This window comes from Lolium rigidum, chromosome 2, assembly GCF_022539505.1.
Source record: "Lolium rigidum isolate FL_2022 chromosome 2, APGP_CSIRO_Lrig_0.1, whole genome shotgun sequence".
Lineage (NCBI taxonomy): Eukaryota > Viridiplantae > Streptophyta > Magnoliopsida > Poales > Poaceae > Lolium > Lolium rigidum.
The window spans coordinates 211214344-211229968 of NC_061509.1; the positions used below are offsets into that span (position 1 = coordinate 211214344).

Consider the following 15625-nt stretch of genomic DNA (forward strand, 5'->3'; position numbering starts at 1 on the left):
GAGGCTTTGCGGGCCGTCGCTCTGAGGGACTGGGGCCAGCCGCAGCCCTAGTTGTTCCCGGCTCTACGGTGTTGCCCGTCTCTGCCCGCCAGGGGGTTTCTGACGTCAACACCCCCGAGATGGGATTGGCGGCGACGGCGTCTCTGAAACTTTTCTCGTATCGTGGCTCTCGGTACTAGGGTTTTCGCGACGGAGAGAATAAATAGGCGAAGGGGCAGAGTCGGAGGAGTCCCGAGGGGCCCACCCCATAGGCCAGCGCGCCCCCCTCCTTGGCCGCGCCGCCTTGTGGTGTGGGGCCCCCTTGGCCCCTCTCCGTCTCTCCTTCGGTGTTCTGGAAGGCTCCGTGGAAAATAAGACCGTGGGATTTTGTTTCGTCCAATTCCGAGAATATTTCCTGTGTAAGATTTCTGAAACCAAAAACAGCAGAAAACAGGAACTAGCGCTTCGGCATCTTGTTAATAGGTTAGTGCCGGAAAATGCATCAAAATGATGTAAAGTATATATAAAACATGTGAGTATTGTCATAAAACTAGCATGGAACATAAGAAATTATAGATACGTTTGAGACGTATCAGTGAGGAGCTTCACTCCTCGTCGTCAAGCTCGACTATCTCGACTTTGACGCGGCGGACGCGCTGCTCGTGGCGAGCCGCCTCGAACTCCTGAACTTGGCGGACGGCGTCCGCCTCCTCCCGACGCCAGCGAGCTCATGCCTCCGCCTCCGTGATGGCTGCCACCTGCGTGATGGCAGCGTCCTCCTCGTCGAAGCCGTGGACGTAGTAGCCCGTGTAGAACGTCGGCGACCGCGTGGGGACGAGCTCCTCCTCATCAAAGGTGGGCCACGGTGCGCGAATCGAGCTGCCTGATGATGAGCCCTCGCCGCTATTGTCGTACCTTGCAAGCTTCCCTGGGGGCGTGAGCCCCCAGTTCGTCCACCGGCGGGCACTACGCTTGCAAGCGCCCTCCGACTGGTTCCACTTCCGGCGTTCCGCGTCGGTGCGAAACACTGGGGGCCGCGGCGGCGAGTCCCCGCCGCCCAATCTCGCGCCGCACCCTGTTGCGCCACCACGGGAGGCCATCACGTCGCGGAGCAGGGGGAGTGGTGGCTGCTGCGAGCTAGATTTCTCGCCGGAGCAGAAGCAGGCGGCAACGGAGGGAGTGGGAGCAGTGGAGGGGAGTAGGGTTTGGAAACTGAACTCCCCTTCACGACCCCTTTTAATACGGGGAGGCCGCCGAGTTTCTCGGGCCCCCAAAATCTTTTTACGGGCCAGGCCGCGAGTTCGGGCTCCGTTCTGGCCCAGTTTTGGCTTGAACCCGTATTTTCGCCGGACTTTTTCGGTTTCGGCCACTTTTACGTGCTCTGCTATAGATGCTCTTAGAGCACCCAGCCTCTTGCGCTCCCCACGGTCAAATCCGACGTTAATTAGGTTTACTCATGATGTATCACTCAATCTCAGATACTTAGAGCACCTCCAGCCGTTTGCACTCCCCACGGCTAAATCCGGCGCTAAATAGTTTGGCGTGAGGAGCGTTGAACTTCTAGCCGTCCCCAGCTAGACGCCTGAAGATCGGCGTTTGGCTTTATTTTCACAAATAAACTCACAGTTTGGCGTAATTGACAAATTTTGGCCAATATTTGGCTTATTTTAACAAATTAACGTTACAGTTCAACAAACAAGCAAATATTTTAACAAGTTTTGCAACAAATCAAATGGAAACTAGTTAGTGTTGCCTCAAAACCTCCATATGTGCTCCACCAGATCATCATGCAGCTGTTAATGCATTGTGGAGTCTCGAATCTCCTGACGCATAGCGATGAACACAACCCACGATGTCGGCACTTGGTGATTAGGTTGTGTAAGAGGACCCTCTCTATCATATGGTGCAGCTTGCTCGCTTAGAGGAACTGGATACTTTCGCTCATTCTCAATAATTATGTTGTGTAAGCACACACAACAGTTTATCACCCACATATGATCTTTGGACCAAGTGATAGCGGGGAACCGGACTACAACAAATCTTTTCTGGAGGATACCAAATGCACGCTCGACATACTTTCGGCAAGCTTCTTGTTCCTTGACAAACTCCGCATGCTTCAGGGTGACGGGGCTTGAGATAGTCTTCACAAATATTGCCCACTTTGGATAGATACCGTCTGCAAGATAGTATCCCTTGTTGTAGTATCGCACATTGATCACAAAGTTAACCGGGGGAGCATGACCCTTAACAAGCTTGGAAAAGATCGGCGAGCACTGCAGGACGTTGATGTCGTTGTTGGATCCCGGCATACCAAAGAAGGAGTGCCAAATCCAGAGATCATGGGTAGTCATTGCCTCAAGTATCACAGTGCAGCCTTTTTTTGTGACCCTTGTACATTCTCTGCTAGGCAAACAGACAGTTCTTTCATTTGCAATGCATGCAGTCAATGCTTACAAGCATCCCTGGAAATCCTCGAGCTTCATTGACAGCGAGGATCGGGGCAGTGTCTTCGACAGTGGGTGATCTCAAGTAGATATCCCCGAACACTACTATCGCTGCCCTGCAGAACCGGTAGAAACAATCAAGGGTGGTAGACTCGGCCATCCGAAGATAGTCATTGGCAGGATCACTAGGAGCTCCATATGCCAGCATCCGCATTGCCACCGTGCACTTTTGGAGGGCGGAAAACCCTGCCATGTCGGTGCAATCCAACTTGCATCTGAAATAGGAGTCGTAGTCTCGAAGAGCATACACAATTTTCAAGAAGAGCTTCCGGATCATCCTGAAAAGACGCCTAAAAATAGCCTCACCGTTCAATGGATTGTCGGTGAAGTATTCGGCGTAGAGCATGCAGTAGCCCTCCATTCGCTGCCTCGGCTTGCACTTCCAGCGACCTGGTGCAGCGTCGACCAATGGCCTTCTCCGCGTACATGCCGGACAAGCAAGCTAGGATCAACATGTGCTCCTCGTCTTGGGCGGCGGCTGTCGTCTCTTTTTCAAAAAGCTCGGGGAACATCTGCTCCTCCTCATCGTCCGAGTCCATGTCCGCCCAGGAAAATGGACGAACACCTGCCGGGCGTGCTCGACGCGAGGAGTTGCCGACGGTGGAATATAGGCACACGGGAGGAGGGACGGCGCCGGCAGATCGGCAAGGGGTGGTGCCGGCGGCGAGAGAACTACGAGAGGGGAGGTGGATTTCCGACTAGAAAGTGGTGGGTTTCTCGTGTTCTCTCGCCGATAGAGCGAGCCATCTCCGCTTTTCTTTCGTCTGGACTCCCCGAGCGCACCTCGGGAGGTCGGGGATGGACTGTGCTTTCCGGATGGATTTAGGCCTTTTTCGGGGGGGGGGGGACGAGAAACCGGGGGCGCAGCTGAACCGAATAACACCGCTTGGATGAAAAAAAAAAAGGTGCCGTGGGCCTCGTCGGGAAGACGGTTGGAGATGCTCTTATCCCCGGTTCATTTTTGCTCCACAAGAAAGGCTAAAAAATCATGTCCTAACATTCTAAAAAAGCATTGATCATGATTATTGCCCAACTTCATGTACTTTATCGTCATGATTTTTAGTTAGAGATCTGTATCTAAATAAAAATGAAACACCTATTTTAGACGGAGGGAGCAATAATGTTTGTTCAGATCACCTCTGCTCCTCGTAATTTTTACTATTGAAAGAAAAATTGCAAATGCATGGTGTCACGCAATGTCATAATCTTTGATGACATGCTCACCGAGCAATAGTTGTTCCTCCACCAGATTCTATATGTAGAAGCATCATCTAAACTGATAGATTATCTGAATCACGATCTTGACAAATCGATATTGATAGATGTTTTGTTTTCCCACGGAAATTTTGCTAAACTGATGGATCATCTGACGGGTAGAGGCGGGAGAGGAGCTCGGATTAGCCTTGTAAAATACTAGCTTGGTCTAGGGTAGTTCTAGCGTTTCTGGTGTCTGCTCGCCTGGAGTGTGTGTCATCTCCACATTCGAGCAGTGGATGGCGGCATATGGCGATGGGGGGACTTGTTGCCGACATCTCCAAGAATAAGCTCGACTGGTTCCTAAATCTGGAAGGAACTGATGATCATCAGTTGGCTCGCCCTCCAGCTCCATGGCGCCATTCAACCAAACCGGAACCTGATGCAAAGCTACGTCCCTGAGCGGTCGAAGGGCGGTCTTTGCTGATCAGGTGACCTTTCTAGCCGAAGGGCGGCCTTGTATGGCGACAGCTCCGTCCTGTGGCATTCTTCAACCTCCTGGCTTGTGGCATTCTTCAACCTCCTAGCGAGATGCCAATTTGGAGGATGTGCTGTTTCAACTAAGAGGCCATGATTCGCTGGACGGCCTTCGACCACAATGGCAACCTCACCGCCCCAAGTCCAAGTGGCTTTATCCTCCGCCAAGCAAGGACCCAATCAAAGGGGCCAGTTTCAAATTTCTGAGGGAAGTACGTGGTCTTGTTGCACCCTGCTGTGTTCTTCAGCTTTGCAATCAATACATCGTGACCCTTCTTGTGTTTAAAAAAAAAATCTGAATCACAATCTTGACAAATTACCTGTTATTCAACACAGTAGCTCGTGGATAGTCATGAGTAACAACGCACAAAATATAGCAGCATCAAGAGAATCTGCACAAGGAAATCACAGAGCTTAACTAAAAGAGCTGCGCCACTCAATACATCCAGTTCCATTCGCAATACTAGAAGACAGTGGCACATAGAAAACCTCCAGTGTTTTGACGGAATAACAGTGTACGATAAATTAAGTAGCAACCGTCACTGCCTTCTGACGACTTGAAACTCTAGACAAAGCTCGGCCCATAGTACCAGTGACTCGAGCATCACACTGCCGGGCTTCTTAGCGCTGGCTGAACAAAGCACGGCTGACGATACCGGTTGCCTCCATGTAACGCTCAACGCAGCGTGATATGCAGCTGCTCTCGCTTCCTGTCAAGCTTGTTCCTGGCTTGGTCACACACTTCGCGAAGCACTTGGTCCCAAGAGTCTGAAATTGCAAGAGACAATTAGCATTGTGATATGCCTATAGCAGAAAGAAACAATACGGCTAATGAAGAAGTAATAAACTCGCAGCGAATATGATGGTTTTTGTTCTGTGCACGATATGTATGACTGCTTATATGCACAAATATGGAAAATAAAAAGATGTTTCTCAAACTATCTCTTATGCGACATCATTGACAAATCAACAGACCTAGAAACTTCCCTCCTGATACTTTGTGCATTGTTTGTTGTGGAAGCATTTTCAAATTAAGAAGTGCTGGTTCAACCAAAACTACATTTCCCAAGAAATTAATAATTGACTCAGATCTTCTGGCCACAAGGGTAACATGAAGACCTTAATAAAAAAGATCAAAAAAATAAGACTCACGGGCACCAGCACCCAGGGCATATTCTTATAGAAGAAGCTATGAGCCGAAAACCCGCGAAGATGGAGTTCGAACCCGGGTTTGCAGGGTAGCCACCAGCTCAAACTAAACTAACCACCTTTATCTTAATAAATAGATAGGCAAAACACATAGCAAAGACAATGCTGAAAAGTCAACACAATAGCAAGACCTCAGGGAAGTAGAAGCATGTGGGTTATTAAGATACAATTTGCTTGTATCAATCTCAAATACTACGTATATATTTAAGTTGTTATTAAGTATACTGAAGTACTGAACCAATGTCTAAGCAAGTTAACAGACACAGACTTAGCGAGTTCACTATTATCGAGTAGCGATACAATGCACTCCCTCTGTTCACAAATATAGGATGTTTTAGACACTTCAAAGTGAGCTAGATACACACCATAATAAGTGAATCTACACACTAAAAATAGTCTAGATACATCCAAAAATAGATGATTAATCTACTAAAAGCTAAAACATCTTATATTAGTAAACAGAGGGAGTAGTTTTCAAGTCTCCAATATCTACCGGGCGCTGGATTTTTTTTTACCAATGCTACAGATCATCACTAGATTAAAAAGAAAAATATAACATGCTACATCGCCATTCCGCGGATCGCACAGCATATCTCCAAAAAAATATTGTATCTTCGTTGAACCCAGTGCAATGCAATAATAATTCATATCAAATAATACTACAGCTCATTACATTAGAAAAAATCATGTACTCTTTGTCTCAAGCTCTACTGTATGGATAACATTAAGTTGTGGGGGATGCAATATTGTTAAGAAAAGGGTTGCCCCCTCACCTGGTTTAACAATTACTACCAATGTTCCATATTATAATACATTTTGAGTAGGCTAGTAGAAGATAAAATCTTCAGTACCTACTTACGAATCTAAAACTAAATAGTGGTTTGGTACTTGCCACCATTGATTACAATAGAACAACACCAACATTTGCTTCTCCTAACAATAACTTTTACCAAGGATTCTCAAAACAATCGATATAAATCCAAATTAAAACAAACTAAAAACACAAGGCCCTAGTTAAAAAAAAACTAGAGCAGACCCGCAGTCCAACCAGAAAAAAAAAACAGAGCCTCTGCCAGTCTGTAGTGAAAGATGGCCGGACAAGGAAGTCAACCAGCTTCGTTCAGAAACTGCAGGACGGTCCAACCAGCAACAGTAATCTGCAAATCTCTGCGCTAAAATTATATGTTGGTAGAGGGATGGATTCGAAACCTGGTTGCAAGAGTTGAAGTCGTGACCTCAACCACAACGCACTAACTATCTTCCCTAGCTTGTTTTTTCGAGCATGGAAGTTAGCCTGCATAAACCTTTATTTCTCTATCACAGTAGTAAAAAATCCTATTTTTAATGACAGGTCCAGCTATTGAACCGATGAACTAACAAGCAGACCAGTGGACCAATGAACAAACATTCTGACCGGTTCGGTCACCGTTCTGGTTTAAAAAACTATGCACGAGACGAAGAGATTCATGGACATCTGTAAACCTCAGGTACAAACATTTCTGCCAGGAAGTGTGACACTAACTGATAGGTATCACGTACCACTAGAGAAAATTAGGGCTTAGTACGTGGCCAGAAGTATCAGAATAACTTATTTATAGTAATGATTAGTGCATGATGTTTGTCTTAAAGATTTCATTTATTTATGTTGACATGTGCTGGACCTTTTCTGCCTTTTCTTGTTATACTGTTTCTTTCTAAATATATACATACAACCAAATTGCAAATTAGTGATAGTGGAAGTTGAAAAATGTTGTAACGCCATACCCATATTGACACTAGTATCCTATATTGCAGATGTGCATCATATATCTCGCCTCAAGGAAAAAAATTACGCATATATTAAACACATATATGCAATATAAATGCTAAATAAAGTGGATAAAGGCACTAAGTCAAGCAAATTGATCCATTCTTTTAATAGATTTGAATCCTAATATTTTCAACAATGATCCTTACTGACTAGGGAAAATAAATAGGACAATACGAACAGTTAGAGCCTAGTTGTGCCACCAGCCCATCCCACATCCCTCAATTAATTTGAGGGTGATGCAGATCTGTTTGATAGATCATATATTAAAAACAGATGCAGATTGTTATTACAAATCAACAGTTTCAGTGAACATTGCTTAACAGTTATAGCATGTCAAGTTCTCTCCAAGCTAATATTCTGTACTCAGCAATGGAAATAAGCTACTCTGATCTAGCTAACAATCACATTAAAGCTATAGCTTAGAGGAGCGAAAGGATTGAGCCCAAGTTCAAATAAAAAGCTCATATACTAAGAGATAAATATATACACCCTACAACTAGTTAAAACACAACAGGATTCCTCTCTAAAACGATTAAAGTATAAGTCGATAAATAGAGCACAAATTTCCCCAATCAAGCAATGTACACTGCTGCTTGCTCAAAACTAGAATCTGCAAAGATTGCTGCTTGCTCAAAGCTAGAATCTGCAATCTCCCCCATATAGAACACCTATCTAATAACAAACCCTAAACGATGTCAAAAGAGAACTTGCAATCACAACAAGCAATCCCCAACGAAACTACTCCTGCTACTGGGGAACCAAGGAATATTCTGCGCCAGAGTAGCAGCAGCAGCAGAATCTATGAAAACAAAAGGAACCCAACTATTCACTTCCTTCCCAAGCAAACCTGCTAGAGGCGAATCAGTAATCACTGATGCCCAGTAACTAGAAGCCTAGCCGTCAATACAGACGCAGATCAGTGCTATTACTAAAGATATGAAAAGAATGGGGGGGGGGGGGGGGGGCGGGGGGAGATTGGGGAAGAAATTCCACCTCCATGAACTCCTGGGCATAGGCCTGGGCGAGCTGCGCCTTGATCTGCTCCATGACCGCCTCCGTGCTTTGCTGCGAGCCGGAGGACGACATCGACGACGACGAGAAGGAGTCCATGCCGCCTTCGCCTTGCTTGCTTTCCAAGTATTCGCTGGCGATCGGTGGTTGCGGTGCGTTCTGCGCCGAAGATTTCTGGGGACGACGAGTTATACCAGGGTCAGGGCAGGGGCGGCGCTCGGGCAGGATAAACCCTAAGTCAGATCGGCGAAGGGCCTGTCCAACTTCAGCAGCAAGATATATGAGCCCACGTTATTACTGGGAATCCAAGCCCATTTGGCGATGTGGAGTGGGCAGGATCTTTCCGAACTGGGCCTTCTTTCCTTCAAATCTTTACATCTTGACAAAACTTCGAATTGGGCCGAACTGGCCGGGTATTTTCTTTTTACGAATTCATAGAGCTGATTATCTGATAGGATTTTTTTGATACAGGGAAAATATTAATATCGATAGATACCAATTATATCCAGCCTCTGCAACAACGCAATACCCTAATGGTAGTACTGATGTACACACAAAAAAGATAACGAAAACTAAGAAAAGAGAAGTCCCGCTACGGTATTCTAGCATAGCAACAACAGTACATCCACAATCAAGACAACACCTGAAATATAGTCTCTCCACAAGCGACGCCTCCAAGAAGGGAACAGTGCACAAGCGCCGTCAACAACACCATTGTCAAGCACTTTCCACCCAGGAACAAAAGATCAAAAGATCCTAGGTTTTCACCTGGAGATAGTTCCCGCTCTCAAAACAATGCCTTCAACAACACCATTGGCAGGCACAACTAATTAAGGTCAAACCTTGAATTCTCACCCTGAAAGGTAAAACTCTGAACTTCACATGTGATGCTGCCCTCACTTGCATACTGCTTCTACGAAACCCAGAATACCAAGCAAATCCCTCAATATCACAGAGACTCGAACCTCCATTGCTAGTCCTCCAATCCGGCCTTCATGAAATTCTCTATCACTGATTTCGCCATGGACCAGAATGTCAGCTGCTGGCAACACAAAACAGAGCTTCGCGTCGCTCCCTCCAGAACCAAACGGCCGGAATAAAAGCATGGGTGCGTGATGGCGTGTAACTCACACGTTCGTTGAGAACCCCAAGAGGAAGGTATGATGCGCACAGCAGCAAATTTTCCCTCAGAAAGAAACCAAGGTTTATCGAACCAGGAGGAGCCAAGAAGCACGTTGAAGGTTGATGGCGGCGGGATGTAGTGCGGCGCAACACCGGGGATTCCGGCGCCAACGTGGAATCCGCACAACACAATCCAAAGTACTTTGCCCCAACGAAACAGTGAGGTTGTCAATCTCACCGGCTTGCTGTAACAAAGGATTAACCGTATTGTGTGGAAGATGATTGTTTGCGAGAGAAAACAAGTAGAAACAAGTATTGCGACAGATTTGTATTTCAGTATTAAAGTATGGACCGGGGTCCACGAGTTCACTAGAGGTGTCTCTCCCATAAGATAAAAGCATGTTGGGTGAACAAATTACGGTCGGGCAATTGACAAATAGAGAGGGCATAACAATGCACATACATGTCATGATAAGTATAGTGAGATTTAATTGGGCATTACGACAAAGTACATAGACCGCCATCCAACTGCATCTATGCCTAAAAAGTCCACCTTCAGGTTATCATCCGAACCCCTTCCAGTATTAAGTTGCAAAGCAACAGACAATTGCATTAAGTATGGTGCGTTATGTAATCAATAACTACATCCTCGGACATAGCATCATTGTTTTATCCCTAGTGGCAACAGCACAACACAACCTTAGAACTTTTTGTCACTGTCCCAGGTGTCAATGCAGGCATGAACCCACTATCGAGCATAAATACTCCCTCTAGGAGTTAAGATCAAAACCTTGGCCAGAGCCTCTACTAATAACGGAGAGCATGCAAGATCATAAACAACACATATGTAATAACTTGATAATTAACATAACATGGTATTCTCTATCCATCGGATCCCGACAAACACAACATAGAGTATTACGGATAGATGATCTTGATCATGTTAGGCAGCTCACAAGATCCGACAATGAAGCACAATGAGGAGAAGACAACCATCTAGCTACTCGCTATGGACCCATAGTCCAGGGGTGAACTACTCACTCATCACTCCGGAGGCGACCATGGCGGTGTAGAGTCCTCCGGGAGATGAATCCCCTCTCCGGCAGGGTGCCGGAGGAGATCTCCGAATCCCCCGAGATGGGATTGGCGGCGGCGGCGTCTCAGTAAGGTTTTCCGTATCGTGGTTTTTCGCATCAGGGGTTTCGCGACGGAGACTTTAAGTAGGCGGAAGGGCAACGTGGGGGGCCACACGGGGGCCCCACACTACAGGTCGGCGCGGCCAAGACCTGGGCCGCGCCGCCCTATAGTGTCGGCCCCTCGTGGCCCCACTTCGACTCCTCTTCGGTCTTCTGGAAGCTTCGTGGCAAAATAGGACCCTGGGTCTTGATTTCGTCCAATTCCGAGAATATTTCGTTACTAGGATTTACGAAACCAAAAACAGCAGAAAACAACGAATCGGCTCTTCGGCATCTTGTTAATAGGTTAGTTCCAGAAAATGCACGAATATGACATAAAGTGTGCATAAAACATGTAGGTATCATCAATAATATGGCATGGAACATAAGAAATTATCGATACGTCGGAGACGTATCAGCATCCCCAAGCTTAGTTCTGCTCGTCCCGGGCAGGTAAAACGATAACAAAGATAATTTCTGAAGTGACATGCCATCATAACCTTGATCATACTATTTGTAAACATATGTAATGAATGCAGCGATCAAAACAATGGTAATGACATGAGTAAACAAGTGAATCATAAAGCAAAGACTTTTCATGAATAGTACTTCAAGACAAGCATCAATAAGTCTTGCATAAGAGTTAACTCATAAAGCAATAAATCAAAGTAAAGGTATTGAAGCAACACAAAGGAAGATTAAGTTTCAGCGGTTGCTTTCAACTTGTAACATGTATATCTCATGGATAATTGTCAACATAGAGTAATATAACAAGTACAATATGCAAGTATGTAGGAATCAATGCACAGTTCACACAAGTGTTTGCTTCTTGAGGTGGAGAGAGATAGGTGAACTGACTCAACATAAAAGTAAAAAGAATGGTCCTTCAAAGAGGAAAGCATCGATTGCTATATTTGTGCTAGAGCTTTTATTTTGAAAACATGAAATAATTTTGTCAACGGTAGTAATAAAGCATATGAGTTATGTAAATTATATCTTACAAGTTGCAAGCCTCATGCATAGTATACTAATAGTGCCCGCACCTTGTCCTAATTAGCTTGGACTACCGGATCATCGCAATACACATGTTTTAACCAAGTGTCACAATGGGGTACCTCCATGCCGCCTCGTACAAAGGTCTAAGGAGAAAGCTCGCATTTTGGATTTCTCGCTTTTGATTATTCTCAACTTAGACATCCATACCGGGACAACATGGACAACGAGATAATGGACTCCTCTTTAATGCATAAGCATGTGGCAACAATTATTATTCTCATATGAGATTGAGGATATATGTCCAAAACTGAAACTTCCACCATGAATCATGGCTTTAGTTAGCGGCCCAATATTCTTCTCTAACAATATGCATGCTCCAACAATTAACGTGGTAGATCTCTCTTACTTCAGACAAGACGGACATGCATAGCAACTCACATGATATTCAACAAAGAATAGTTGATGGCGTCCCCAGAAGCATGGTTATCGCACAACAAGCAACTTAATAAGAGATAAAGTGCATAAGTACATATTCAATACCACAATAGTTTTTAAGCTATTTGTCCCATGAGCTATATATTGCAAAGGTGAATGATGGAATTTTAAAGGTAGCACTCAAGCAATTTGCTTTGGAATGGCGGATAAATACCATGTAGTAGGTAGGTATGGTGGACACAAATGGCATAGTGGTTGGCTCAAGGATTTTGGATGCATGAGAAGTATTCCCTCTCGATACAAGGTTTAGGCTAGCAAGGTTATTTGAAACAAACACAAGGATGAACGGTGCGGCAAAACTTACATAAAAGTCATATTGTAAACATTATAAGACTCTACACCTTCTTCCTTGTTGTTCAAAACTCAATACTAGATGTTATCTAGACTCTAGAGAAACCAAATATGCAAACCAAATTAACAAGCTCTAAGTATTTCTTCATTAATGGGTGCAAAGTATATGATGCAAGAGCTTAAACATGAGCACAAGAATTGCCAAGTATCAAATTATCCAAGACATTTTAGAGTTACTACATGTAGTATTTTCCAATTCCAACCATATAACGAATTAACGAAGAAGAAACTTCGCCATGAATACTATGAGTAGAGCCTAAGGACATACTTGTCCATATGCTACAGCGGAGCGTGTCTCTCTCCCACAAAGTGAATGCTAGGACCCATTTTATTCAAACAAAACAAAAAACAAAAACAAACCGACGCTCCAAGCAAAGTGCATAAGATGTGACGGAATAAAAATATAGTTTCAGGGGAGGAACCTGATAATGTTGTCGATGAAGAAGGGGATGCCTTGGGCATCCCCAAGCTTAAACGCTTGAGTCTTCTTAGAATATGCAGGGGTGAACCACCGGGCATCCCCAAGCTTAGAGCTTTCACTCTCCTTGATCATATTGCATCATACTCCTCTCTTGATCCTTGAAAACTTCCTCCACACCAAACTCGAAACAACTCATTAGAGGGTTAGTGCACAATAAAATTAACATGTTCAGAGGTGACACAATCATTCTTAACACTTCCGGACATTGCATAAAGCTACTTGGACATTAATGGATCAAAGAAATTCATCCAACATAGCAAAAGAGGCAATGCGAAATAAAAGGCAGAATCTGTCAAAACAGAACAATCCGTAAAGATGGATTTTATTAGGGCACCAGACTTGCTCAAATGAAAATGCCCAAATTGAATGAAAGTTGCGGACACATATCTGAGGATCATGCACGTAAATTGGCTTAATTTTCTGAGCTACCTACAGGGAGGTAGACCCAGATTCGTGACAGCAAAGAATCTGGAACTGCGCAGTAATCCAAATCTAGTACTTACTTTACTATCAAAGACTTTACTTGGCACAACAAAACATAAAACTAAGATAAGGAGAGGTTGCTACAGTAGTAAACAACTTCCAAGACTCAAATATAAAAAAAAATACTGTAGTAAAAACATGGGTTGTCTCCCATAAGCGCTTTTCTTTAACGCCTTTCAGCTAGGCGCGAAAGTGTAAATCAAGTAACATCAAGAGACGAAGCATCAACATCATAATTTGTTCTAATAATAGAATCATAAGGTAACTTCATTCTCTTTCTAGAGAAGTGTTCCATACCTTTCTTGAGAGGAAATTGATATTTAATATTACCTTCCTTCATATCAATAGTAGCACCAACGGTTCGAATAAAAGGTTTTCCCAATATAATGGGGCAAGATGCATTGCATTCAATATCCAAGACAACAAAATCAACGGGGACAAGGTTATTGTTAACCATAATATGCACATTATCAACTCTCCCCAAAGGTTTCTTTTTAGCATTATCAGCGAGATTAACATCCAGATAACGAGTTTTTCAATGGTGGCAAGTCAAGCATATCATAGACTTTCTTAGGCATAACAGAAATACTTGCACCAAGATCACATAAAGCATTACAATCAAAATCTTTGACCCTCATTTTAATGATGGGCTCCCAACCATCCTCTAGCTTTCTAGGAATAGAAGTTTCAAGTTTTAGTTTCTCTTCTCTAGCTTTTATAAGAGCATTTGTAATATGTTTTGTGAAAGCCAAGTTTACGACGCTAGCATTGGGACTCTTAGCAAGTTTTTGTAAGAACTTTATTACTTCAGAGATATGGCAATCATCAAAATCTAAATCATTACAATCTAAAGCAATGGGATTATCATCCCCAAGGTTGGAAAAAATTTCAGCAGTTTATCACAGGCGGTTTCAGCAGCTTTAGCGAGTTTCGGGTAATTTTGAGCGCTTTGCACTAGGAGTAGAAGCATTGCCAACACCAATTATTTTACCATTAATAGTAGGAGATGCAGCAACATGTGAATCATTAGCATTGCTAGTGGTGGTAATAGTCCAAACTTTAGCTACATTTTTCTCTTTAGCTAGTTTTTCATTTTGTTCTCTGTCCCACCTAGCACGCAGCTCAGCCATTAATCTTATATTCTCATTAATTCTAACTTGGATGGCATTTGCTGTAGTAACAATTTTATTTTCAATATCCCTATTAGGCATAACTTTCGATTTCAAAAGATCAACATCGGAGGCAAGACTATCAACCTTAGAAGCAAGAATATCAATTTTATTGAGCTTTTCCTCCACGAGATTTGTTAAAGGCGAGTTTGTGTACTAATAAATTCTTTAAGCATAGCTTCAAGTCCAGGGGGTGTATTCCTATTATTTTTGTAAGAATTCCCATAAGAATTAGCATAACCGTTACCATTATTATAAGGATATGGCCTATAGTTATTACTAGAATTGTTCCGATAAGAATTGTTGTTGAAATTATTATTTTTAATGAAGTTTACATCAACATGTTCTTCTTGGGCAACCAATGAGGCTAACGGAACATTATTAGGATCAACATTAGTCCTATCATTCGCAAGCATAGACATAATAGCATCAACCTTATCATTCAAGGAAGAGGATTCTTCAACGAATTTACCTTCTTACCTTGTGGAGCTCTTTCCGTGTGCCATTCGGAGTAATTAACCATCATATTATCAAGGAGCTTTGTTGCTTCACCAAGAGTGATGGACATAAAGGTACCTCCAGCAGCTGAATCCAATAAATTCCGCGAAGAAAAATTTAGTCCCGCATAGAAGGTTTGGATGATCATCCAAGTAGTCGATCCATGGGTTGGGCAATTTTTAACCAAAGATTTCATTATTTCCCAAGCTTGAGCAACATGTTCATTATCCAATTGTTTAAAATTCATTATGCTACTCCTCAAAGATATAATTTTAGCAGGGGGATAATATCTACCAATAAAAGCATCCTTGCATTTAGTCCATGAATCAATACTATTCTTAGGCAGAGATAGCAACCAATCTTTAGCTCTTCCTCTTAATGAGAAAGGAAACAATTTTAATTTTATAATGTCACCATCTACATCTTTATACTTTTGCATTTCACATAGTTCAACAAAATTATTGAGATGGGCAAGCGACATCATCGGAACTAACACCGGAAAATTGCTCTCGCATAACAAGATTAAGTAAAGCGAGGTTTAATTTCAAAGAATTCTGCTGTAGTAGCGAGGTGGAGCAATAGGTGTGCATAGGAAATCATTATTATTTGTG

The 15625-nt window shown here is 43.5% G+C and overlaps 1 protein-coding gene across 1 annotated transcript; it reads right to left on the bottom strand.

The window, feature by feature from the left end:
• Window positions 1–4607: 4607 nt before the first annotated feature.
• On the bottom strand, window positions 4608–8454 carry LOC124688061 (mitochondrial import inner membrane translocase subunit Tim13-like). Its single transcript, XM_047221775.1, has 2 exons — window positions 8227–8454; window positions 4608–4982 (listed from the first exon to the last, which is right to left on the bottom strand). The coding sequence occupies exons 1-2, from the start codon at window positions 8341–8343 to the stop codon at window positions 4836–4838; spliced, it is 264 nt and encodes an 87-aa protein (XP_047077731.1). The 5' UTR covers window positions 8344–8454; the 3' UTR covers window positions 4608–4835.
• Window positions 8455–15625: the final 7171 nt, after the last annotated feature.

Coding starts and splice junctions, on each gene's coding strand:
- LOC124688061 (XM_047221775.1), bottom strand. CDS start 8,343: ATGGACTCCTTCTCGTCGTCGTCGATGTCGTCCTCCGGCTCGCAGCAA. Junction 4,983..8,226: donor ATGCCCAGGAGTTCATGGAG/GTGGAATTTCTT, acceptor TTGCAATTTCAG/ACTCTTGGGACCAAGTGCTT.